The sequence below is a fragment of the Marmota monax genome, unplaced genomic scaffold (assembly GCF_021218885.2).
Source record: "Marmota monax isolate L192 unplaced genomic scaffold, Marmota_monax_Labrador192_F-V1.1 WCK01_AAM20220418_F8-fsc00138, whole genome shotgun sequence".
Classification (NCBI taxonomy): Eukaryota; Metazoa; Chordata; class Mammalia; order Rodentia; family Sciuridae; genus Marmota; species Marmota monax.
In genome coordinates this window covers 2,956,836-2,981,795 of record NW_026692763.1, presented here as the reverse complement: position 1 = coordinate 2,981,795, position 24,960 = coordinate 2,956,836, and the positions used below count along the sequence as shown (strand labels likewise).

The 24,960-nt window shown below is 38.4% G+C and overlaps 1 protein-coding gene across 1 annotated transcript in view; it reads right to left on the bottom strand.

Moving 5' to 3' along the window:
• Vps53 (VPS53 subunit of GARP complex) overlaps window positions 1-24,960 on the bottom strand; it is a 160,096-nt gene that overhangs the window by 46,778 nt on the left and 88,358 nt on the right. Inside the window, exons 12-15 of the mRNA XM_046446900.2 lie at window positions 24,673-24,774; window positions 16,381-16,475; window positions 5,665-5,907; window positions 3,630-3,777 (exon numbers count right to left, since the gene is read on the bottom strand). Coding sequence (XP_046302856.1) covers window positions 3,630-3,777; window positions 5,665-5,907; window positions 16,381-16,475; window positions 24,673-24,774 — 588 coding nt within the window. The remainder of the gene's footprint in view (window positions 1-3,629; window positions 3,778-5,664; window positions 5,908-16,380; window positions 16,476-24,672; window positions 24,775-24,960) is intronic.

Genomic DNA, 24,960 nt, shown 5'->3' with positions numbered 1-24,960 from the left:
TTAGTCTCCTGCATTGCTGAGATTACAGACATGCACCACTGCACCTGGTCTCTGATCCATCTTTTCTTTTTAATATATTTTTTTAGTTGTAGATGGACACAATACCTTTATTTAATTTATTTATTTATATGTGGTGCTGAGGATCGAACCCAGTGACTCACATGTACTAGGCAGGTACTCTACCATTGAGCCACAGTCCCAGCCCCTCTTATCCATCTTGAATTAAGTTTTGTGCATGGTATGAGGAAGGAGTTCAGGCTGTTGTACATATTTAAAATCTGCTGAACCAAGATGGGCATGGTGATGCATGTCCGAATAGCCATGATTTTTAGAAAGAGTTTCCTTTCTCTATTTAATTGACTTGGCACCTTTGTAGAAAATCATTTGGTCATATACATGTAGGTCCATTTCTAAACTCATTCTGTTCCACCAATTTATTTGTCTATACTTATACCACTCTGACACTGCCTTGATTACTGTAGCTTTGTAGTAAGTTTGGTGCTAGATGCTGAGGATTGAACCAAGGGCCTCATACTTACTTGGCCAGGATTCTCCATTCCCCTGAACTACACCCACAGCGATATATAGTAAATCTTGAAATCACATAATAATACATCCAATTATTTTCTTCTTTTTCAATATTGTCTAGTTCTCTATAAACTTTTCTTGACCATATCTTTAAAATAGCTTCCTGAAATTTTTTAAAAAACATATATTCTTAAAAAAAAATATATATATATGTGTATATATATATATATATATATTTATATATATATATATATATATTTGTAGTTGGGCACAATACCTTTATTTTATTTATTTATTTTTACGTGGTGCTGAAGATTAAACCCAGCACCTTGCATGTGGTAGGCAAGGCTCTACCCTTGAGCCACAACCACAACCCAGCCTCCTGGGATTTTGATAGGGAACTGTGCTAAGCTATATTCCCTAGGTATCTGATATTTTAAGTGGCTATTGTAAGTACTATTTTTAAAAATAAATTATCCTGGACTGGGGAATGTGGCTCAAGCGGCAGCGCGCTCGCCTGGCATGCATGCGGCCTGGGTTCGATCCTCAGCACCACATACAAACAAAGACGTTGTGTCTGCTGAAAACTAATATATATATATATATATATATATATATATATATATATATATATATATAAATAAAAATTCTCTCTCTTTAAAAAAATATAAATAAATAAATTATCCTTTTTAGGATAGTTTTAGATTTATAGAACAATTGGAAAAATAGTTCAGAGAGTTCCCATATACCACATACCCATTTTCCCACATTATGGACATTAGGCCTACCCTAAATCCAAGATGATCTCATCTTGAGGTACTTAATTACATTTGCAAAGACCATAATTTCCACATAAGACCACATTTCTAGGTAAGGGAGAGGTTAGGACTTTTGATACTAGTTCTTGATACTTCTCCTGCTTTTTTTTTTTTTTTTTTTGGTACCAGGGATTGAACCCAGGGACTCTTAACCACTGAGCCCTTTTTTACTTTTTAATTTTGAGACAGGGTCTTATTAAGTTGCTTAAGGCCTCAAAAAATTGCCAAGGCTGGCCTTGAACTTGCAATCCTCCTGCCTCAGACTCCCAAGCTGTTGGGATTACAGGCAAGCACCACCAGACTCAACTTCTTGCTTTTTTTTTAATGACATGCTATCTCAGGTTCATCTGCTCATCTTACACATTTCTTGCTCCAGACATGGAATTAGTCATTTATCCATAAATCTCTCATTTCTTTTAGTGGAAAATGGTATTTAGAGATCAAGGCAGCTAAGAATGTATTTATTTTTATAAACAATTTTCACTAAATTATAAAAAAAAAAGCTACACATACCATGAGTCATCAAAATGGTTTCTGATCTACTAATACTTCTAGAATTTTGAAGATTATTCTAGAAAAATAATGTGAAACATTTAAAATACTGTATTCTAAAAGATATTCTTAGGATTATTTATAATTTGATGTAGTAAAAACAATTATTAAGGATACTGTTAAATAATTCATGATATAGCCCCTTAATGGAATGTTATATAGCCATAAAAGATGCTAGTAACAAAGACATTTTAGTAATAAGACAAATGCTAATGCTATGACAGCAACAATAAAAGAATGTAAAAACTGAATTAAGATTATAATATACAAAACTGTTTATAAAAATGATTGAAAGACAATAACCCAAGTTGCTGATATGATTATTTGGGGGTATGGGACTGTAAGTAATAATTTTTACTATGTTTTTTCTTTTTTATTATGGTGATTTTATCTTTTTTTTTTTGAACTGAGGATTGAACCCAAAGATGCTTTACCAGTGAGCACACCCTGAGCCCTGTTTTTTTGTGATGTCAATAGCCAGTGATGTATAGCCCTTTTTGTTTTTTATTTTGAAGCAGGATTTCACTAAGTTGCCAAGGCTAGTCTCAAACACTGATCCTCCTGCCTCAGCCTCCAGAGGAACTGGGATTATAGGCATGCACCACTGTATTCAGCTTGGTTATTTTATTTTAAAAATAATGTCATTCTGTATGTGTAGGCTTTCTCTTTTGCACATATGCAAAATACTTAAATAGTGTTTCTTCATCAAAACTCTGGGACCCCTCCCTTGGAGGTCCTGGTAGATACTGACATCCTGCTCTGGGGTCCTGGGGGCTAAATGTATTGCTGACTCTGGCTTCAAGACCAAACTTTTGCAGGTCATTTCTATGCAACTCAATGTGACCGTTCTCTAAGCAGAATATGTTACTGCCTCTGCCTCTACTGCTGGCTGGCTGACTTCAACTCTGCAGTCCTCATAGAAACATTTCCTATTTGGCCTTCTGTATTTGTGCCCTGGATCACATAACATTTAGCTGTAATGTCTGAACTATCATCTATGACTATCTTCCCATGATCTAGACATGAGTAAATGATATACACAAGAATGGAAGAACAGAACCTTCCCATATTATTTTCTTTCTTTTAGACTTAGGTGGCTCCAAGAATAAATGAAAAAAAATAACTTCTAATCATCCCATGTCTAAGACTGAATGGAAATTTTCTCTGGGTCTTCTGCAAAATCAGTTTGCTGAACTTCTGCCACTTGGGGGGTTCCAGTAGAGGCATCACCCCTTCCTGCTTCACAGTTCCTGAACGTCAGCATCCAAACAATGGTTATTTGTTTTAGCAGATGCAGAATGCTATGTAAACTTCAGGAGACTCTCAAAAGCCCAAGGGAGTTCACTTAGTTTAATAAAGCTTCTGAGAATGGAATAACTGATTGCCACCAAATGTGGGGCCCACTACCATTAAGTTTGTTACTGTTTTTTTCATATGGGAGACAGTGCTACTGACCTACTTTTAAGAGTTCATGCTTGCTGAGTGGCTCATACTACTTAAGGGAGACCAGTCATACTTTCTTGCACAGTCTCCTTTTAACAAGGCCTTTCTGTAAGATGGCTCTCTCAGCAGTCTCCTGGCTGGATAGTAAGTTTTCCCCTGTGGGAGGCCAACTGGTCTGCCCAAGATTGAATGCGACCTTTTGGGGCTCATGCTCTTCATTCTCAGCTATGAGTCCAGGGAGTCCAGGAAAAGGAGGTGGTACATGGGCAGCAGGGATGGTTGGCTCACCTGCTGGGTGGTGGCCCAACAGTATTCTGCTGTGCTTAGTATGCTGCAGATGAGGCAGAGCTCCTCGAGAGTGAACTTGGCCACTTCTGAGCCCTCCTTTTCCTTGAGAAGGCTGCTGATGGTCAACCCTCCACTGCTGGTTGTGGTTCTGAAGAAAGGGAACAGACACTAGTCAGGTTTGAACTTCTAATTTGTTTCTTGAATGGAAACTACACATTTTAAGACAAAGAAAAAAGGGAAAGAAAGGCTGGCTATGGCCCAAACAAATCCACATACAATGAGTCCTTTTCCTACTGACCTTACCTTGACTATCATCTGTTTAGACACTCTGCACCATTAGGAGTAGGAAGAGACAATGCCAAGAGTGAGTCAGTAATCAGTCGTATTAATTATGACAAGCTGACACTTGCTGGGCTGCCTATCACTTTAGCTTTGAATTTCCTAATTCATAGAACTCATTTGGAATCACTGATAGCACAAAAGTTGCTACCCAACTGCTTCAACTAAGAAAATTCTGCACTGGAATTTAATAAAAGCTGTGTAGAGGGAGGAGTACATAAGTGAATAAGACACTGTTCCTTCCTGAAGCCCTTACTCAAGAGATCAAAAGGCAGCTCCCATCCTCTGTGATTACAGTTTTTGAGGGGCAGTCCCTCGTCCATATGAGATCTAAGGTAACAATAATTACCCACTCTTATGTGGATCTTTCAGAATCCTCTGCTGGTTCTTTTTGCCCTGCCCCATTTCTGTGAACAGTGTGTCTTTATAAACTAACAAAATTCCAGCTGAGTGTACCATTTGTTTCTTGCTGGGACACTGACTAAGACATATGGGAACATGCTCACAGGATATTAAGTGAAAGCTGCAGGGTATAAGACTATCAGTGACAGAGTCCCAATTCTATTACACTAACAAACCAAAGCACACATCTCACACATATATGTACACACACACACACACACGAATAAAGAATGGAAAAAATATACAAAAAGTCACACAGTGTTTCTTTGGGTGGTGAGGTTATAGGTGATTTTCATTTTCTTTCTTGTGCTTTTCTGTGCTTTCTATGCTATAATGAACTTGTGTTATCTTGATAATCAGGACAAAAGTTATTAAATTTTACAAATAATTTTTGTCATAGATAAAGACAAAGACCTTCTCATTTCTAAACTATACTCAACACTTAAAATATCCTGTGTAGCACAGGATTCTATTCTCTTTCTTCCAAATAACGTAAAACTCATTTGTGACACATATGAGTAACAATGATAGAAACTAATTCTCAAATTGTTGATTTACCTATGGGGATAGTTTGTAAATACTAAGTTCTGAAGCATTATATTAGGTCATGTTGCAGTAGAAATGGCTACATAATCAAAACATCTCTGAAATGGTAGTTCAATGATCCACATGTTTTAAGTAACAAACAATATAACAATCTTTTAATGTCTCAGAATATAGTGGGGTCACTGTAATCAGGAGCTGTGCTGTGTAATCCCCTCCTCACAAATCCTACCACATCTTTAAACATCAGACATCCAGCATAGCAAGATATACAAACAAGAGAGATTTTTGGGAACCTAATCAAGAAAGGGAAAAACTGGATGCATGCTCCCATCTATCACTGTAGGACATAATCACACTGAATGAGGCTTGAAAATAATTACCTGTGCTATTGAATAGTTATTTCCATCACCTCATTTTTTTTTTTTTGGTGGGGGGAGTAGCTATTGTTGAATCTATGTAAGTTAAATACTTATACATAATAGGACTGACTCCCTAGAGTCCACCATGGTATGATGTAACCTACACTGGCAGCCAGGGGGGCATCTCTGCTAATGGTCTTGATCAGCTTTGGAATGTCATCAGAAAGGAAACAGCATCAGATCCTTGGGGACTCAGTAAGAGTATTTTCCACCTTACTGCTCTTGGCAGTTCAGTAAACAACTACAGAATGGATTTCCTTAAAGATTCCCATATTTAGGAATATTCCAAATCTCACTTTATTGTTCTGACTGTGCAGAGCGGGACTCACTTGGGCAGGTTGCCAGAGAGAATTTTCCAGGCGTATTCTCGGAGGTACTTCTGGAAAATGGTTGTCAGGGCAATCATTGGCTCCCCAGTACTGAGCTGTGAGCACTGTACCATGCACTTCTTGTAGTAGACGAAGAGGTCAGCACAGCTGGGAAGCACAGCGCCCCCCTCATCAGTGTTGGGCTTAGGTGGCCCCTGGGCTTTGAAATCGGCCACAAACCTATCAATCAGCTCTCCAAGGTTTCTAGGAAGAAGAAACTAAAATGTTATTTCACTTCCAAAAAGATATAGCAAATGTGCTTGATTACAAAATGTACATAAATTGCTGCCTTAATTAATCATTCCTGATGTTTCTGAAATTTAAAATTGGGTTCATTTTTATCAGTCATCATTTACCACCATCATTCACCCTATAATAGGAATCATGATTAAATTAAATAACCATTAAAATAACAGCAGCAAGAGAGTTTGGCATCTATGTACTGCTTCAAACTTCTCAAAGCATTTCATGATCGCTTTTGATCCCAAACTCAGTGGCAGAACTGAGTTCATAAATCTACCATTTGAGTAAATATACTACTCCTACCACCATTTAGCACCATTCCCTTTTCCACAAATTAAAACCCCATGGATTAATGATAGTGATCACTTTCTAAACACTTATGATGTGCCAGATGTCATGGCAGTGCTTTATAAGTATCATCTCACTGAACTTCGTTTATTCTTCATAATAATCTTCTGAAGTAGGTAACAGTACTATCTTCCTTTTCAAAAAAGTTAGGTAAAGAGAAGTTAAGCACCTTGTTCAAGGTCATTTGCAAGAAAGTAGGGAAGCCATAGTTCAAAAGCAAGCAGTCTGCCTCCAAGCCTAATGTTTTTCAAGACTCTACTTCACAAAAAAGGTTATGATGTCAGCAGAGATTTAGACACCATCAACTTGAATGGGTCCACAGGATGGATGCCTAAACAAAGATAAACTTAAAAATAAACAGACAAAAACTAATGCTTTCCTTCTTCATTCAGTTTGTAATTTCTTCTTAGAACTTCTAGAATCAAGGATATATGAAACTCTTGGGAGAAGAATGGGTAGGAGCAGCTTCAGGCCAGCCCCAGGCCACAGTGGTGATAGTGGTTGCTATCTGTCTCCCCTTTCCCATTCAAGCATCCCTGAATTTGCCTCAATCACCCCAAGTCATCACCAGCTAGAATCCGGCAGGGCTATAACCACTGATCTCTATGAGGTTGTGCTATGTGGATAATGGGAGGCTGCCACTTTTTGACATGTGGCACCTTTTTAGGCAGCTGTCTAAAGCCAAAGGAATCCAGCTGTGTTTTTAAAATGTATTTATACAATAGGAAGAAAAAGACAAGAACCACACACAGCATCAATTAGCAGGAATAGGAAAAAAATGACATTTTACTCAAGTGATCTTGTTATTCAAAGTTTACTATATCCAGATGTGGCTACTCTGCCCTCAAAGAGATTCAAGCTTAGGCTAGGTCTTTGTCTGTAGTAACAGAAAGCAGAGAAGAACCTCATTAATTGACCTTGGAAAGTTCCATGATCACCACCCCACCCCACAACCTCTTCTTACCCTACTTTTCCATCTACCCTCCCACCTCTCTTCCATGGTTGACCTCCACTCTGGCCAGTCACCCTGGAGGTCCTCTGCTTCACCTCCTTCCCTGTCAACTGGGCCTCTGCCTATTGCCTCCCTGGCCAAAGCACACTCCTTCCACTTCAGCTTGGCTCAGGCCTCACTGTGCAATTCCAAGTCACAGCAATCCTCTCTGAACTGGAATTCCTGTCATTTGCCATTAGATTTTTTTTCTTTCTTTTTCTTGTGATCCTGGGAATCAAACCCAGGACCTCACATATGCCAGTCAAATGTCCTACCACTGAGCCATATCCCATGCCCTCCACTTAACTTTTTAACACTTTAGTTTCCAGTATAAGGATGCCAAATGGTCAAAAAACACACCAAGTTTCTCCCACCCTGAGACCATGGTGGGCAATGCTAATTAACAATGTCTTATTTTTACTGATCAACAGTATAATTCCAGAATCCTTGAGTCACCATTTTAGCCAGTCACTTCTCCTAAGTTGAAGCTGGTACAAAAAGTGAAAGCTGCTTGCTTTAAAGTAGTAGAATCCTGCATTTCATGTCTGTTATCATAAGCTCCCTATTAGTTGGGAGGATGTATATGTAGTAGCTCAACTTCCACATTTTGTTCCAAAGAGATAGGGATGAAATGGTGGGAAGGTGGACATGGGATGGGGCTGCTAAAGTGGAAAAGAACCTGTAACAGAAAGCAAAAGATTCTACTTGAGTCTGCTTAGGAGAGATTCGAATCTCTCCCTCAATGGTACCAACCAAAACAGGGGCCAGAGCTCTTAAGTGTTTTTACTTTAATCACTCATCTGTTCCTCTAAAAGCTGGAGACTTAACTCACCTACTTCCTATTTCACAGCCAACCTGATGAATAAGATTATAATTAATTATGATCATATAGCATAAAGAAAATTTATACATGAAAACCTCTAAAGATTGTTGTTTTGCTGAAAGTCCACTGAGTAACTTTTGACATTGCTCTCTAGTATATATGATAAATAGTCAAGGAAATCTTCCCTGCTCTGCCTTCTTTCACTCTCTGCATTAGCATGCTTTGATACCATACAAGACATCAGGAACTGAAGAGACCATTTTTCATAGAATAAGCAGTAAAAGCTACCCTAATGTGAATGGGTAAGGATCATTAGTTTTTTTTTTTAAGTATTTTTTTAGTTGTAGATGGACATAATACCTTTATTTTGTTTATTTAGTTTTATGTGGTGCTTGGGACTGAACCCAGGGCCTCATACAGCTAGGCAAGCGCTCTACCCCTGAGCTACAATACAACCCCATCCCAGGATCATTAGTTTTGAGTATATGATCCTATCCAGCCAAATACTGATTGAACCCCTTACTATGTGGAATGCCTGAAGGACTGTCAGAAGATATAAATGAATTCAACTTTAAGAAGAAAGGTTATCATTTCTTCTAGGCATCAAACATACCCTGAGTTTTAGCAAGATCTTCATGCAAGACTCATGGAGAAAGAGATGTCTGACACAATGACCTTCTGACTAGAATCACAAAGAGGTCTTTTTTATACCCTAAGACAACAACCCAGTAAGAGTTTACAAAGTGTCAAGTCCTGACCCAGGTGCTTATGGGTTAGGACAGTCCTTGCTATTAGACTTGAGAAATTAAGAACTTTGCACTTAGAATATTTAGATCTTAAGACAGTAACAAAATGCTAATTTTGCAGTACAGACAGTATGGACAATTTGATTTTGACAAAGAAAATAAGAGAAGGCTACAGAGTAAGTTTTGTAGCATATTCAGAGAGGGAAGTGAGCACAGCACATGTATATGAGGAAGAGGATGGGAAGGGGGAGATGAGAAAAGTCTGATCTTTAGTCAGACTTTTATACTCTTCTTCTGAATTACCACAGCAACCTACTCATACATTTTTACATTTTTCCCTTATTGCTGTGTACCACAATCTTTTTTTTTTGTCTGTCTCTTTTACTAGGCTACAAGCCTAGTCTGCACTGTGTTAAATGTTTTCTAAGTATAACCTTATTTAATCTTCCCAATAGCTTTGAGTAAAAGGCCTTATTATCCCCATTTTATAGATGTATAAACTAAGCCTGAGAATAGAAAATAATTTGTTCAAGGTCACAGAATTTATTGAAGTTGGAATCTGAACTTGGGTATGTCTGACTCCAAGCTCTATCCACTCTGTGATGATATGATTTCTGAACTATAAAGTGCTAGCAAACATATGGTATTACTGCTGTTATTTACTTTCTCCTCAGCTTGAAGAAACATACCATGGATGTGTGGTTTCTTTTACCCTCATCCCTGCAGCTTCAGTTTGTGTCCAAGAACTGTGTAAGTATTTGAGGTCATGTGAGATTATATTGGGGGCTCTACTAACAAATGAAATGTCCTAGAAGTAAAAACTATTGCAGAGTGGCATCAGTACAGGGATAGATTAAAACAAGTGTGTTGGGGGGACCATCTCACTGCCAACTGAACTTAACCATGAATGACCAAGCCAATTTCTTCTGATGGATCTGTAGTCAGCATTGTTAAAAATGATATTCTGATTAGAAAGTAAGGTGGGCAAAGATGCTAGTTAGAAAGGTGGCAAGAGAAGCAGGGAGTCAGCAAGGGTCAAGTAGCTTACAATCCCCAGAAAGTTACAGAACTGTTCATTCAAGGGTACTCACACTAATAGGCACCCCTTCCCCTTCTCTTTTTTGGGGGGCTAGGGATTTGGATATGGGGAGGCCAGAGAGGTTGGAGAACCAAGGTTTGGCTTGAGTAGGGCTGGGAGACAGTTTACATAAGGGAAAATGTAGTAAATAACTGAAGATGTTGGGAGCAAAGTTTCTCACTGTTGTCGAAGATAGTTACCATTGTGGGGTGGGGAGATTAAAGTAACTCCTGTGGTATTAAATTAGAATCAAAGGTATAGCATAAACTTGTGATTTTTAATAGATAAGTAGATAAAAAAGATGTGTATGTATATATAGATGCATGTAAGCAATGATACATACACAGCAATGAGCATACTGAATACTCAGAATGTGGTTCCTAAATATCACTTTCCACCAATACAACAAGAGATCACTGGATACACAGATAACCCAGGGTTGGCTATGAATGTATAAGATAAGTCTGGTAGATATTATTGTGCCAGAATGAAGGAAAATACTCAAAAAACTGACAGGGATAAGTTAAAAAAAATAAAAAGCCAGCTTGGAGAGGTTCCTTCTGGTCAAATTAGGGACAACTTAAGCATTAAGTAATAATAGATCCTGAAAAAGAAAAGGGACATGAATGAAAAACTTGGTAAGATTCAAATAAGGTCTGGAGATTAGTAAATGCTATTGTACCAACAATAACTTGTTAGTTTTAATCTCTGCTATTATTGTGCAAAATGTCAACATTAGGGGGTTGAGGGTAAAGAAAATATGGAAAATTTAAACAATTTAAAAATTTTTTGTAGGTATAAATTTATTCCAATATAAAGAAAATGGGGAAAAAGACAATAAAGTCTATATGTATTGAATAAAATAGGAATTCACGAGCCAGGCCAAAATAGATAAGTAAGGGAGAAATAAAAGCTTTTTCTTAAAGTAGAATGCTAACTAATGAGTGTAGAAGAAGTGATGGAAGTAAAATAGCAACATTTGGAAACCATCATAGTCATAAATGACTCAGGCAAGAATCATCAATGGGTGGTTAAAAAAAAAGTAAATGAAAGATGGGAAAAAGGCTATTAATACAGTTTCAAGGTTTCTCTGAACACTTGTTAATTGCTTGTTAATAAATTCAGAAACCTGGCAGACAACATCAAAGCCAACTAATAAAAATGAACATCTTGGGTTGGGGTTGTAGCTCAGCAGTAGAGCACTTGCCTAGCACCTGTGAGACACTAGGTTCGATCCTCAGCACCACACAAAAATAAATAAATAAAATAAAAGTATTGTGTCCACCTACAACTAAATTTTTTTTTTAAATGAACATCTCAAGATCATTGAGAACAAACTGACAATGTATGCCTCCTGATCTGAAGTACTAAGAACACAGCACCATTGCTGCATATATAAATCATGAGGAAAGATCAGAGAAACCCAAACTGAGGGACATTCCACAAGGTTACTGGCCTATACACTTCAAAAATTTCAAGGTCATGGAAGGTAAAGGACTGACTTACGCTTCTGGACTGAAGGAAAAAGAAGGAACAAATAAATGCAACCTGTGATCCTGGAATGGATCCTGAGTGGATTAAAAATAAACATGATTGGGACAACTGGTAAAGTGGAATGGAGTCTATGGATTACATGATAATGCTGTATCCAAGTTAATTTCCTGATTTTGATGTTTATGCTGTAGTTATACAGATTGTATCCTTATGTTTAGAAAACATACATTGAAACATGAAGGAGGGGCTGGGGCTGTAGCTCAGTGGTAGAGCGCTTGTCTCACAGGTGTGAGGCACTGGGTTTGATCCTCAGCACCACAAAAAAATAAAGATATTTGTGTCCATCTACAACTAAAAAATATATTAAAATAAAACATGAAGAGTAATGGGACACACTGACTGCAACTAAAGAATTCAAATGGTTCAAAAAAATGTATGTGTATATATACACACGTGTATATGAGAGAAAGCTGGGATGGGTAACTGATAACTATGGGGTCTGCACGAAGAACATAAAAGAGCCCTATGTACAATTTTTGTAACTCTTTGGTCAGTTGGAATTAATTAAAAATAAACAACAAACAATTAGTTACAGAGAGACTCTAGGCTTGACAAAGTCAGAAAGGGGAACGGGAAGCTCTATTTTAACAAGCTGTTACAGGAACTCAGGAAAATGGGCAAAAATGGCATCATCAATAACTTCTCTGACTAATAAATAACACAGAATGGAGTGAAGACAGTGACTAGGTAGAACTCTCTTCTGCAGAATCAGTCAAGGGAAATCACTATATATTCCTGAGTAAAGATACTAACTTCTTCCTTGAACAAAAATAAAAATTGAGAAAACCACTTCAAGCATATAAAGACAGCTTAGCCTAATCTGCGTAAGAGGTGGCCACTGGGACTCTACTTCTTGCTTCCTCCCTGAGAACTGGTTCCTCAGATCTCCTACTATTGCTTGGCTTTTGGTTGGGGCAGGTGCTGCCAGAATATTGCTTAGGCAGGTGGGAGGCTGGGGAGGTGAGAAGATGAACTCCATGCCAGGCCCAGAAGGAGACTGGCAACATTGATAATGTTGCCTACCTACACAGGAGTCCTAAACCAGATCATGGGGAAGGGTTTGGGGGTGTGGCTCAGTGGTAGAGCACTTCCCCAGCAATGAGCAAGGCCTTGGGTTAGATCCCCAGCATCACCAAAAAAAAAAAAAAAAAAAAAACCAGAGAGAGAGAAAGAAACCAATCAGGGATCAGGGGAGGCAAGGCAGGAATAGTTCCTAAGCACCATTTACTGTGTGCAAGGACCACTACTGTCATCTTATTTCACTCTCACCACAAAACAATGACATAAGCATTATGAACTTCACTGTATAGAGAACAAAATATTGGAAAGGCTAAGTAGCATGCTCAAGTCCCAGACTAGTAAGTTCAGAGCTCCAATTCAAATCCAGGTCTATCTGGCACTCAGGTCCTCACTCTTCCACCATACTGTGCTTTGTGTCCTCTGGGAGCTGGTGAACAATCTAAGACTTTTCTCCTTTGATTTTTATAGTAGAGTAGTAACTGCACGAAATTAGTCCCACCTAAGTTCCTTTCCTAGCCTCAGGATTCTTTGACTGAGGTGGCAGAAGGGCTTCCTAAAAACCTCATGAAATTATACTCAAAACTAGTGTGTGGGTATAATTGGACTCTTTTTTTTCTTAAACAACAAAATCTATAATTTTCAATGGATTCTCAAAAGGATCTATAATTCACAAAAGGTTAATAACTACTGTTTTTGGCATCAATTTATCTGACTCCTCTGACAGAAGAGGAAATGGAGTTCTTAAACTCTATCTTCTACTTAAACTTCTGCCGTTTAATCTGGAGTTACCATAACATAACCTACTCAGTCCTCCTTTCTGAGGGGATGCTACTGCTTCCCTAGGGCCTAAAAACATCCTAGTGAGGCTGAACGCAGGCCAAGCACTGCATCTTTCATGGAGAAATGGAGAGGCCTGGAGGAAGGCAGGCCTGGTCTTTGCCCAAAGTATCATGAATTATGAGTACATTTTGTATGAATCAAGGTCATGTGAGAATGGATACCAGAATTATGATTCAGAAAAGTGACTCTTCAAATGAGGTAGGTCTTTTGGAAAGGATGTGGATATCTCAGACATGCTACAACCTTCTTGAAATAAGATTTATAAGAATTTGGGTTGATAAGACAAGATGGTGCTCTAATTGAAAATGGTCATCAAAGTGGGTTGCTTGAATCCCTAGTACCTTAACAGGAAAATAAATAATTAATCTTTTTTCTGTTCCTAAGTGGTATCTTACTTATTTTCTTTCTTTCCTTTTTTTTTTTTTTTTTTTTTTTGAGACAGGGTCTTGCTATGTTGCCCAGGCTGACCTCAAACTCCTGGGCTCAAATGATCCTCCTGCACCAGCTTCTAGTAAAAGAGATCTCAGGCACCCACCATCAAGCCTGACCTGGGAGAAAACTTTTTTTTTTTTTTCAGTGCTAGAGATCAAACTTAGGGCCTTGTGTATGCTAGGCAAGTGCATGACCACTGAGTTTCCCAATCCTGGGAGGAATCTTTCTGAAGACAGAAGACAAGGTACTCTCAAAGAACAAAAACATCCATAGCAACCACTGCCCCTCTCTGTGCCTGCTGGAGATACTCCCAGTACACACAGAAGAGGAAAGAGAGCCTTCACGAGGCAATCAATGGCAAGGCAAGTTTTTTTTCCCCTTGGGATGGGAGCTTGTTTTTATTAATATAGAAGCCCTTATATAAAGTTTATTTTCTGGCATTTTAATATGAAGTACTTTATTAATCTATAAAATCAAATAAGTGAAAAATAATATTGTCCCCACTTCAAACATTCTCTTAAATCTTATAGTTTATACCTGAAACATTTAGAAACAAGTACTTATTAACTTATGAGAGAAACATTAAAAAAAAGTGAGGGGATATTGGGCAAAGTTTTCATATAGAACTGCCATCAAGAGCTTTCTCACAAGCACTGCTGTTCTCCTCCATGGGACCTCTCTGTACTCCTCTCTGTACTCATTCGAGACCTCAGAGTCCAGGCCAGCTTGTCTTTGGGTGACCTGCCCTCTTTCAGAAACCCTACTTTTCCAAAATATGAGGAAGAGGTCTTCCTCCTTTCCTAATATCCCCAACATGAACAACAAGACACTGGAACATGATCACCTTCCGGCTGTGAAGAAACTGGATCATGGTGGGCTAATATGTAAAAAATTTTGGAGCCCAGGAGTTTGTGAAAAGCACATATAATAAATGGATAATCCATAAACTACAATAAGAATCCATGAGTCCATATTAACATAAATAAACAAATGGGGAGGAAAGTTCCTTACAACAGAACTCCAACTGGTAAGTCTAGAAGAAATGATGGAAACAATCGATATGAAGCAAACCTGACGATAATAATTGCTTCAGGCAAAAATAACAGAGGGATTCTGAAATGAGTGAACTAGCGCTTGATGAGAAGCAGGATATTTACATAGTTTCAAAGTATTCTCTGAAAGAAACTTAATAGTTACAAGTAAAAAATAGTACCTTCACAGTGGAGAAAGCTTGCAGGCTCCACTTTACAAAAGTGATCAAAGTTAACATCAGTAGTATTGGGATAAATCTACATGGTGTGCCTCCTGACACAATGCACTGTAAAGAATACAATTTCACTTTTAAAGTCATCTTGCCAAATAGGCAAGGGTTGAAGAAGAAACCTCTAATGGACATAGTGCTGCTACTGGCCTATAGTCCCAGCTATTTGGGAGGCTGAGGCAGGAATACTGCTTGAGCCCAGGAGTTCAGGACCAGCCTGAGCAACATAAGGAGACACCTGACTCAAAAAAAAAAAAAAAAAAAAAAAAAAAAAAATATATATATATATATATATATATATATATGTATATATATATATATGAAGAAACATCAAGCAAAAACTGGTCAATACCCTTTAAAAGAGTCTAGGCCATGAAAGATAAAGAAAAAACAAAAAACTATTCAAGATTAAGGGAGACTGAGGAGACCTGGTGGCTAAACACAAAATTATTAGAGGTCCTGGACCAGAAGAAGAACATTTGCAAGACAATATTACTTTTCTGATTTTGATAACTGTGATTATATACAATATTAATATTATCTGGGGAAGGGTATATGAGAATTTTTTGTTCTATTTTTGTAATTTTTTTGATAGTCAAAATTACTACTTGAAAACATATACTTTAGAGATAAAGCTTTTTTACAATGTCCAAAGCCTGACATTGTAAAGCTTTGTGAGCTGACAAATGTCAGAACTCAATGAGAGCTCAGTACCCACAAGGGGCTTCTGAGATTTATACGGGGCTGTATTGTAGCAAAACTCAGACTTTTGGCCAGGTGTAATGACACATACCTATAATCCCAGTGACTACAGTGACTCAGGAGGCTAGGACATGAGGATCACAAGTTCAAGTCTAGCCTCAGCAACTCAGCAAGGCCCTCAACAACTTAGTGAGATCCTATCTTAAAATAAAAATAGGGGTTGGGTTGTGGATCAGTGGTAGAGCACTTGCCTAGCACAGATGAGGCATATTTAAAAAATACTAAATGAAGGTATTGTGTCCATCTACAACTAAAAAAAAAAAAAAAAAAAAAAAAATTCAAATAAATAAATAAATAAGTGGGTTTTAATTAAAAAAAACCCTCAGACTTCTGACATTATAGACAAAATAACTGATAATATTCAAAAGATATAAAAATATCTTTTTTTCTTTTTTTGTGATATTGGAGATAGAATCCAGGGCCTCTTTCATGCTAAGGTCCTTAATGAGCTCCAGGGAGGGTCACAGGTATATCAAGTCTCTCCTTTTGCTTCTGAAAGGAGTTGTGCCCTTGTAAGACTCAACATGACCAGAAGGTGTACAAATGCTGATTGAAATCAGCAAAGTGCCTGTCACTTACTTATCCTGGGACTCAATATACACATACAGATGAGGCTCAAAACACTTGGAAACAATGCCATGAAATGGGTTGTCTGGGACTTTAGGCTTCTTTGGCTGGAAGAAAAAAGAGAGAAAAAGTAAAGAGAAATCCAAAATTTGAGTAATCTTTGCAAATTTTCAAGCAATTTCAAAGAAAACATCACTTCAAAGTGTACTTTTAGATTATAGGTAAACAAATACTCAATGTAATGAAGTAGGAATATGTCTTACATTATGACTCATTCCAGTCTGTGAATGAGACACCAGCTTTGTTAGCATTATTTACTTGCTGTGTATGATGAAAGATTTACTGCTACTTAGATAACACATGCATTTTCATTTTGGCAGTTATTCATCATCTGATTGATATTTAAAATTTTAAATCCTGGCTAATCATAGCACCACCTTGTATTTGTAAGGTGTTGAAGTGCTTTCACATGATCTAATTCTAAGAGCCTCCATTTACTGATTGTTATGGGCCAAGTACTTCAATAATAAATAATGTCTCCTCTATTCCTCACAATAATCCATCAAGTAGGTCTCATTACTACTCTTCTACACCTCAAGAAATGGGGGCTCTGAGGTCCTGATAGTCTACCCAAAAACATATAACAAAGCTTTTTATATCCTAAACTAGGACTCTTATCTCTCACATAAATGTTTTCCTACAATAGCTCTTAAACTTGGGGGTTTTAGTGACAAATAAACATAAGAAATAGAAGGGTAGAGAGGGTTAGTACAGAGGGTTGCTAACTTTTTGTTTTGCTACTTTCTATCCTTATCACAAATTCATAAAAGAAAATATTTTATATGCCCAAATTTTTAAAAATTAATTAATTTTTTTATTCTAATTAGGTATATAACAGCAAAATGCATTTTCATTCATTGTACACAATTGCAGCACAACTTTACATTTCTCTGGTTGTACATGATGTAGTGTCACATCATATGTGCAGTCATACATGTACCTAGAGTAATGATGTCCATCTCATTCCACCATCTTTCCTGCCCCCCTGCACCTTCCCTCCCCTCTGATCAATCAATGTTCCTCCATTTTTCCCATGCCTCCCCCATCCCCATTATGGATCAGCATCCACTTATCAGAGAGAATATTCGGCCTTTGGTTTTTGGGGATTGGCTTACTTAGCTTAGCATGATATTCTCCAATTCCATCCATTTACCTGCAAATTCTCTTTTAATGCTTAATAATGTTCCATTATGTACATATACCACAGTTTCTTTATCCATTCATCTATTGAAAGGCATCTAAGTCAATACACAGTTTACTATGGTGAACTGAGCTGCTATAAACATTGATGTGGCTGTGTTACTATAGTATGCTGATTTTAAGACCTCTGGGTATAGATCAAGAAGTGGGGCGCCCAAATTTTATAAGACTAAAATAGCAGCATAAAGGCAGTCCTTTCTGGGCTGGGGTTGTGGCTCAGTGGTAGAGCGCTTGCCTAGCATAGGCGAGGCCCTAGGTTCGATCCTCAGCACCACATAAAAATAAGTAAATAAAAGATATTTAAAAATAAAAAATAAGGCAGTTCTTTCCAAGAAAGGATGGTTGGTAACTTGGCTTGGGGGGTAGGGATAGGGGGTGGGGGTGGGGGTGGGGGTGGGAGGCAGACTATCTTGTCTATATTTTTTATCATAGAGCACTGAAAAATAGACCAGTAACTGGTCCCTATACTAATACTTGAAAATCACTGATAAATAAAACATTTGGCATTGTAAAAACTGTATTTGCTATAAAATTCCTTTCCAGGACTGAGGATGTAGCTCAGTTGGTAGAGTGCTTGCCTCACGTGCACCAGTCCCTGAGTTCAATCCCTAGCACCATCCCCCTACCAAAAAAAAAAAAAAAAAAAAAATCCTTTCCAAACATCTAAAAAAAAAAAAAAAAAAAAAAGTAAGGATCTTCTCACATATTACTTTCTATTCCTAAAAAAAGTCAATTCTGTCCATTGTCAAATGCCAACAAAAGGATTCTGAGCCAAAGACATCTTACTTTGGTTGATACTAGAGTAAAATTTGGTTTATAAGTTGGCAGCCATAACCTATTTGTTGAATGAATTACACATATTGTTTTTGTTAAGCCATTTTAGTGAGATATGAATAACATAAAAAGCTGTACAAATTTAATATATACATCCTCATGAGTTTGGGAATATGTATACATTTGTCTTAAAATACTTAATGTATATATCTTTTTTTAAAAATATATTTTTTAGTTGGAAATGAACACAATACCTTTATTTTACTCATTTATTTTTATGTGGTGCTGAGGATTGAACCCAGTGCCTCACACGTGCTAGGCAAGTGCTCTACCACTGAGCCACAACCCTAGCCCCAATGTATACATCTTAACATTAGTTAAGTATACACTCATGAAACTGGCACCACCATCAGAGCCATACCCATTACCTCCCAAAGTTTTTTCCCACTCCTATTATTAAGTATACTTAAGATCTACCCTTTTAAACTGTCTCTATCTTTTAATAAGTACTGGAACAGCCACTAGAAGTCCCCAAAGACAAACAGAAATAATAGTTACCTTTTCTGGCCATTTCTCCTGTTGTTGTTTATAAAACAATGCAATGGTTAAAAACATCTGTAAAAACTGATGATAATTACCACAAATTAAATGTCAACTTTAGACCCATTCAATCTCGTGCTCAGCTCTCTTCCTTTTTCACCTTTCAAGAGTTCCCTATCTTTAATTTTTTGGCATGATTTCTAGAAACTCTGGTCCTTCTTGACTACACTCTGGCTTGTTTGCTCTCATCATCTGGAAGCCACTGCCAAAGTCAGGCCTTAGGCGGAGATTGCAAGAGGGCCTCAGGGAATGTACAAGACTAGTTTATCCAGTTTGAATTTGCTGTACCCAGAGATGCCTGGAAACTTTTTGTGCTTCCATTAGTTTAAAATGCAAGACCCACAATGAAGAATGCAGGTAATGAGGGAAGGCTGTCACCCATCTGTTCTACCTTTTGTAAGTCAGTATCTCCTTCCCTCCCTCCCTTTCTTTGTTTTTTTTTTTTTTTTTTAGTATTTATTTTTTAGTTGTAGTTGGACACAATATCTTTATTTTATTTATATTATATGGTTCTGAGGATGGAACCTAGGGCCTCGTACATGCTAGGCGTGAGCTCTACCACTGAGCCACATTCCCAGCCCCTCTTCCTCTCTTTTTGATAAGGTAATTCACTAGGGGCTGGGGTTGTGGCTCAGCGGTAGAGCGCGTGTCTATCATGTGCGAGGCGCTGGGTTCAATCCTCAGCACCACATAAAAATAAATGTATTGTGTCCAATTGCAACTGAAAACAAAATATTTTTTAAAAAAGGTAATTCACTAAATAAATTTTAAAATGTGATTTAATTTGTCTGACTTTGTATGACTACATCTTGACTTTAGACTTGAAAAATATGGTCACTATACCCAGTTATATTTTTACTAATAAAACATAATCATCATAAGTATAATTATTCCTTTGATTTAAATTTTCTTGCCTTTTCTTGGAAGAAAATATTCACACTTCTACAGGATATGTTCTGGTAATTATAAATGAGTTTACATAAAAAAGAATATTCTCATTTTTACATGTATATATTGTATCTGGTTTTTTGACATACAAATTTATGTGCAATTTCCCAATTAAACACTGCTGACAGGGTTTTAATGCATCATTCTGAAATGCCTACCTTATGAAATTTAAATAAAATCTTTAAAGAATAATATACTACTGGTGTTCAATTTTCTGTGTGGTATTTTAAATGAATGTTCTTGGGAAATATATGCTGAAATATTTAGGAGTAAAGGGCATATGTCTGTAACACTTCCAAATTGTTTTGCAATAATGAGGAAAGGAGAAAGAATAGGGAGGAAAAAATAAAGTAAATGTAGCAAAATATTAACAATTGCTGAATCTAGATGAAAGATATTTGAGAGTTCCTTATAAAATTCTCTCACCTGTTTTTTAAAAAATACTTATTTATTTATTTATTTAGGTGTAGTTGGACACAATACCTTTATTTTATTTATTTATTTTTTTATATGGTGTTGAGGATTGAACCCAGGGCCTCACACGTGCTAGATGAGCGCTCTACCACCGAGCCACAACCCCAGCCCCTTTCATCTGTTTTCTGTTTGAAATTGCTTTTTAAAAGTAAGGAATAACAACAAAAAAACTTCGGGGAATGGGTGCCACTGATCTGGCAAAAAAAACTGCAGATACAACAGCAGGACATTTCCCCCAACCCCAGTACAGTGACTTAAACACAAGAGTGCTCTACCACTGAGCTATACTCCCAGCCCTTTTTATTTTGAGACAGGGTTTCCCTCAGTTGCCTAGACTGGCCTTAAACTTCTGCTCCTCCTGCCTCAGCCTTCCAAAGCTCTGGGATTACAAGTGTGTACCACTGTTCGGGGCAGTAGTGGGGCATTCTTAAGAAACACCCAATTGCCAACACATTCCAAAGCTCAGAGAACAACAGTGTGTGGAAAAACACAGGCATCCAGGCCTGAGAAAGAGGTTTGGACCCATTTTCTACTTCTGACAATCACTCTAGTTCTGCTTGCTGTCACTACTGGAGAAGGCTGAGAGACGAGCACACAGCATTGCTCTGTACTGTTTGCAACTTCTGAATCTATAGTTATTTGAAAATATAAAGCTGTTTTGGTTGCTTGTTTTTTGAGATGCGAGTCTTGCTATGTTGCCCAAGCTGGCCTGGAATTCCTGGGTTGAAGGGATCCTCCTGCCTTAGCCTCCTGAGCCATTAGAAATAGGTGTGCAACACCATAACCAGCAACATAAAGCTTTTTTAACAAATAGTTCCAAAGAGCTGGACCCTGCATGTGAAGAAATTTTAGTAATATCTTAATCTATTTATTCTGCTTGTAGTTTCCTCTTTTTTCAATGTATGCATTAAAGCAATACATGAAAAAATTATGCCTGAATAGGTCTAAGGATTCACTTGGTATTAAATATAGACCCCGAGTGATATAATAGAATGACTTCCTGGTATTCCAACCAACTCATCTTGATGAGCCTTCACAGGTCACGCTTGATAAGGTCCCAGAACACTCCAAAAGTCACAAACCAGACAGGGCTGGTGTCCCAACCCCACCTACAGGTGACTGCTCTGCCCTTCCTCTGCCCACTAACAGTGCTCATCTGCAGTGTGGAGAAGTCATTCAGTCCTGTCACCACAACATGGAGGCCCTCTTCCAGCATTTTTAGTGTGAGCTGAAGAAAGGGGGCACAAACTGCTCAAATTTCTTTTTCTTACTGCCCCCCCCTCCTGCCTATAGCTGTTTCATGAATGTGCTCCTATTTATATGGTAGGTGCTGGAATTTCAGCTCAAACTGGTGTCTTCCTTTGCACTATGCAGCTCCCCAAAGGGTTGATCCTTGGCTTAAAGAATACACTAAGTCATTTAGCAGTAGCATTCAGGCTAGATTTCTGAGTGTGTGAATTCTGTCCAAAAGCTGCAGATGTTTAAGCTATTTCCTCCTGGAGTTTGATGGAATAATAAAAGGTTACTGTTGTCACAGTAAGGAGGTCTGCAGCTGGTCCCATTTCCTTTCATTATTATCCAATGTAAACAGATTAAATCTAACTGCTTGGATCACCAAAAGGGTACATTTTTAAACCAGAGATTCCTGATTTCTTCTTTTTCAGTACCCTTGGTTCCCTTTCATATGTCATTTTTTATCACTGGGAATATCTTGGCAACAAATTGTTCATGCCTCCTTTAAAGTGAATACTGCTTTGCAAGTTCACCCTCTCTTCCCAACAGCCAGGCTTAGCTGCAGTACTGAGCAGGGAGTGACCCTTACCTTGAGGGCCAGCTGCCTACCGATTGCAGCAAGGGAATAACTTGGGTCACTCAGGGCAACCAGGAGGGGTTTTCCACACAACTACCTCTGGCTGGTTCTCGGCTGACATCCTATGGAATCCCTCCCCAACATCCCACAGGTGTCCTGCTCTTTCTGTGCACCCAACTCTAGAAGCCCACAGGCTTTTGAGAAGAGGGAGGTCCTGGGGCTCCACCTAACCTGCCAGAGACAAAGACAAGTGCTGGTGAGGCATGGGAGGCTGGGGATGACATGTGAGGAGGCATTAGTCACTAGTGCCAACGTTTTATTACTAATGAGGAACAGTCCATGAATTACTGGTGGACCATCTAGACCAGGAGTTTCCCATTTAATTTAGTTTTTCTTTTCTTTTCTTTTTTCTTTTTAAAACAGACATAAAACCCCAGGATCAAAAGAAATTTTACCTAGAATTCCACAGTACAATGTGACTAAGAATAGAATTCCTCTGGCTACAGACCCAGGTCTCTATTCTCTCCCAATTCCCCACCATTACATGTGACAGGATATCAAGGAATAGAGTTTGAAAACTACTAGCTATCTCTAAAGATAAAGAAAGCAGGAAAGTCTAGAGGCAGTAAGTAAACTATCTAAGGTCATGGTCAGTTAATGGCAGACCAGGGTCCAGCACCTCCTCTACCACACGGCTCTGCCTTACACCATGTATTTGTCAGATGTCAGAGTTCTGTACCTTAGAATGGGCAGGTCTTAGTCTTACAAAAACTTCAAGCTTTTATAATATGCAAAAAAGTTCCAAGAGACAGAAAAATCTTAATTTACCAGGAAAAACTGATTTCCTAGATAATGGAAAAATCTATCATAATCCAGCATAATAATATCTAGAGATGACCAGCTAAAGGGAAATCTTCTCACGGCAGCATGAAAAGCATCTGAGTGCTCGCCTGCACAATTCTGAACATGATAATGGCTGCAACTAGTACTGGGGAGACACCAGGGCCCTGCAAATGGCACGAGTGCACAAAGCATGTTCTTAGGATACAGGTGGCCAAATGAGGAAGAAGGAGACCCCTCCACCCTGAGTCCTGGCTCTCACAATGTGGGAACTGCATTTCTTTAGATAGAAGAATTTTTTTTTCCTCCCACGCTAGCCAATCATATGATGGTTTTAAATCAATCACGCTTATTCCCACTTATCTTTGGGATACAGCCTCAAGATATCTCTTCAGTGTTGTTCATTCACTTGTATCTATGAGCTTTCTATGTTCTTCTTTTTAATGAGATATGAAGGTATTTAAAAACAAAACAAAACAAAACAAAAAACAGCCTTTTGGAAAAAAATTCTAGTTTCTGACTTCTAGACATGACTTCCAGTCTTAGCTCTTCTTTTTCTAAATTATGTGACCTTGGACAAGTCACTAGGCTCTTTGTGCTACAGTTTCATCACCTATAAAAAAAGAGGCAGGCACTGTGAAGGCAAAATGAATTACGGCCTGTAAAAGATTTTTTAATTACAAAGCACCACAAAAATGTGAGGTGTCCATGTAATCACAATTATTTAATCAGTGGACCAGACACATTTTACTGCTCCATGTATTCCACTTTCTTGGCTCCTGCCAGGACTGCACACCTACCCTCACCATGCTAGGAACACAGGGCCAGCAGCAAAGCATGTGGCTATGGGTTTCCCAAAGCCTCCCTTTTGGTGGTACCTGGAGTAAAACAATATCATAAAGTAATCCTCTAGCAGCCAAGTGTAGAAAATTAAAAAGAAGGATCACTTATCCAGAAAGGAAATGTTCTGATTTATTGCTCTAACTTCTCTTGTCATAAAATGGCAGGGAAACAAAAACACCATTCTGTAGGATGAAGGGAGAGGAAATTTAGAGCTGGACAGAAAAATCAGAAGGAAATTAAAGTTCTAGTGTGCTTAGAAAAGTAACACTCCAAAGATGCCAGTGGTCACCTTGATATTTCCAGGCCTCCCCAATGGCTTCCAGACCTAAAGTGATCAACTTACGCTGCATGGAGGCCTCTCTCAGCCCAGGGTGCTGCTAACTATCCCCCAGGATCTTTCAGCCTCTCACATCATCACAGTACCACATTAGAGTGCATCGGAAAGGGACGCTGACAAGTTCAGGAGATGATGAATGGGGCAGAGTACAATCGTGCCCTGCCGCAGGGTCTGATTAAGCTTGTGAGCCTTGCTGAATGCTGGAGGTGAGGTTCTTCGGGAGCAAAGAGCAAGGGTGGGAAGGGCTGCTTTTTCTGTTTTCTGAATACACTTCCAGATAAAGGCCCTCTATAAAGACCACCACTACTATCATCTCTGAATGTGGGTAACAGCCAAAGGATCATACATGAAGCTAGCCAATCCATTCTCAGACAGGAAGACTGGGTAGGTTACACATAGTAACGCAAAGCAGACTTACTTGATCTAACTCTCCCTTCTCGATTGCCAGCTCCTCCATCTCTGGTGCTGACTCATCTTCCAGGAAGGGGTTGGTAGATGGTGGTGGAGACTCGAGCTTTTTCTATTAACAAGACACGAGACAGTTATCTTCTAAACATGTCCAACAGACTTCCCACCAGTCTTCTGCTTTTTCCAAGTCTCCCTGATAGCTACGTTAGGATGGATCACAGTCTTACTTCCAGGCCTTCACGTCTTTTCATCTTCTAGAAACATTACTGTTCACCTTACTCTGATTCTAATCTAGCTA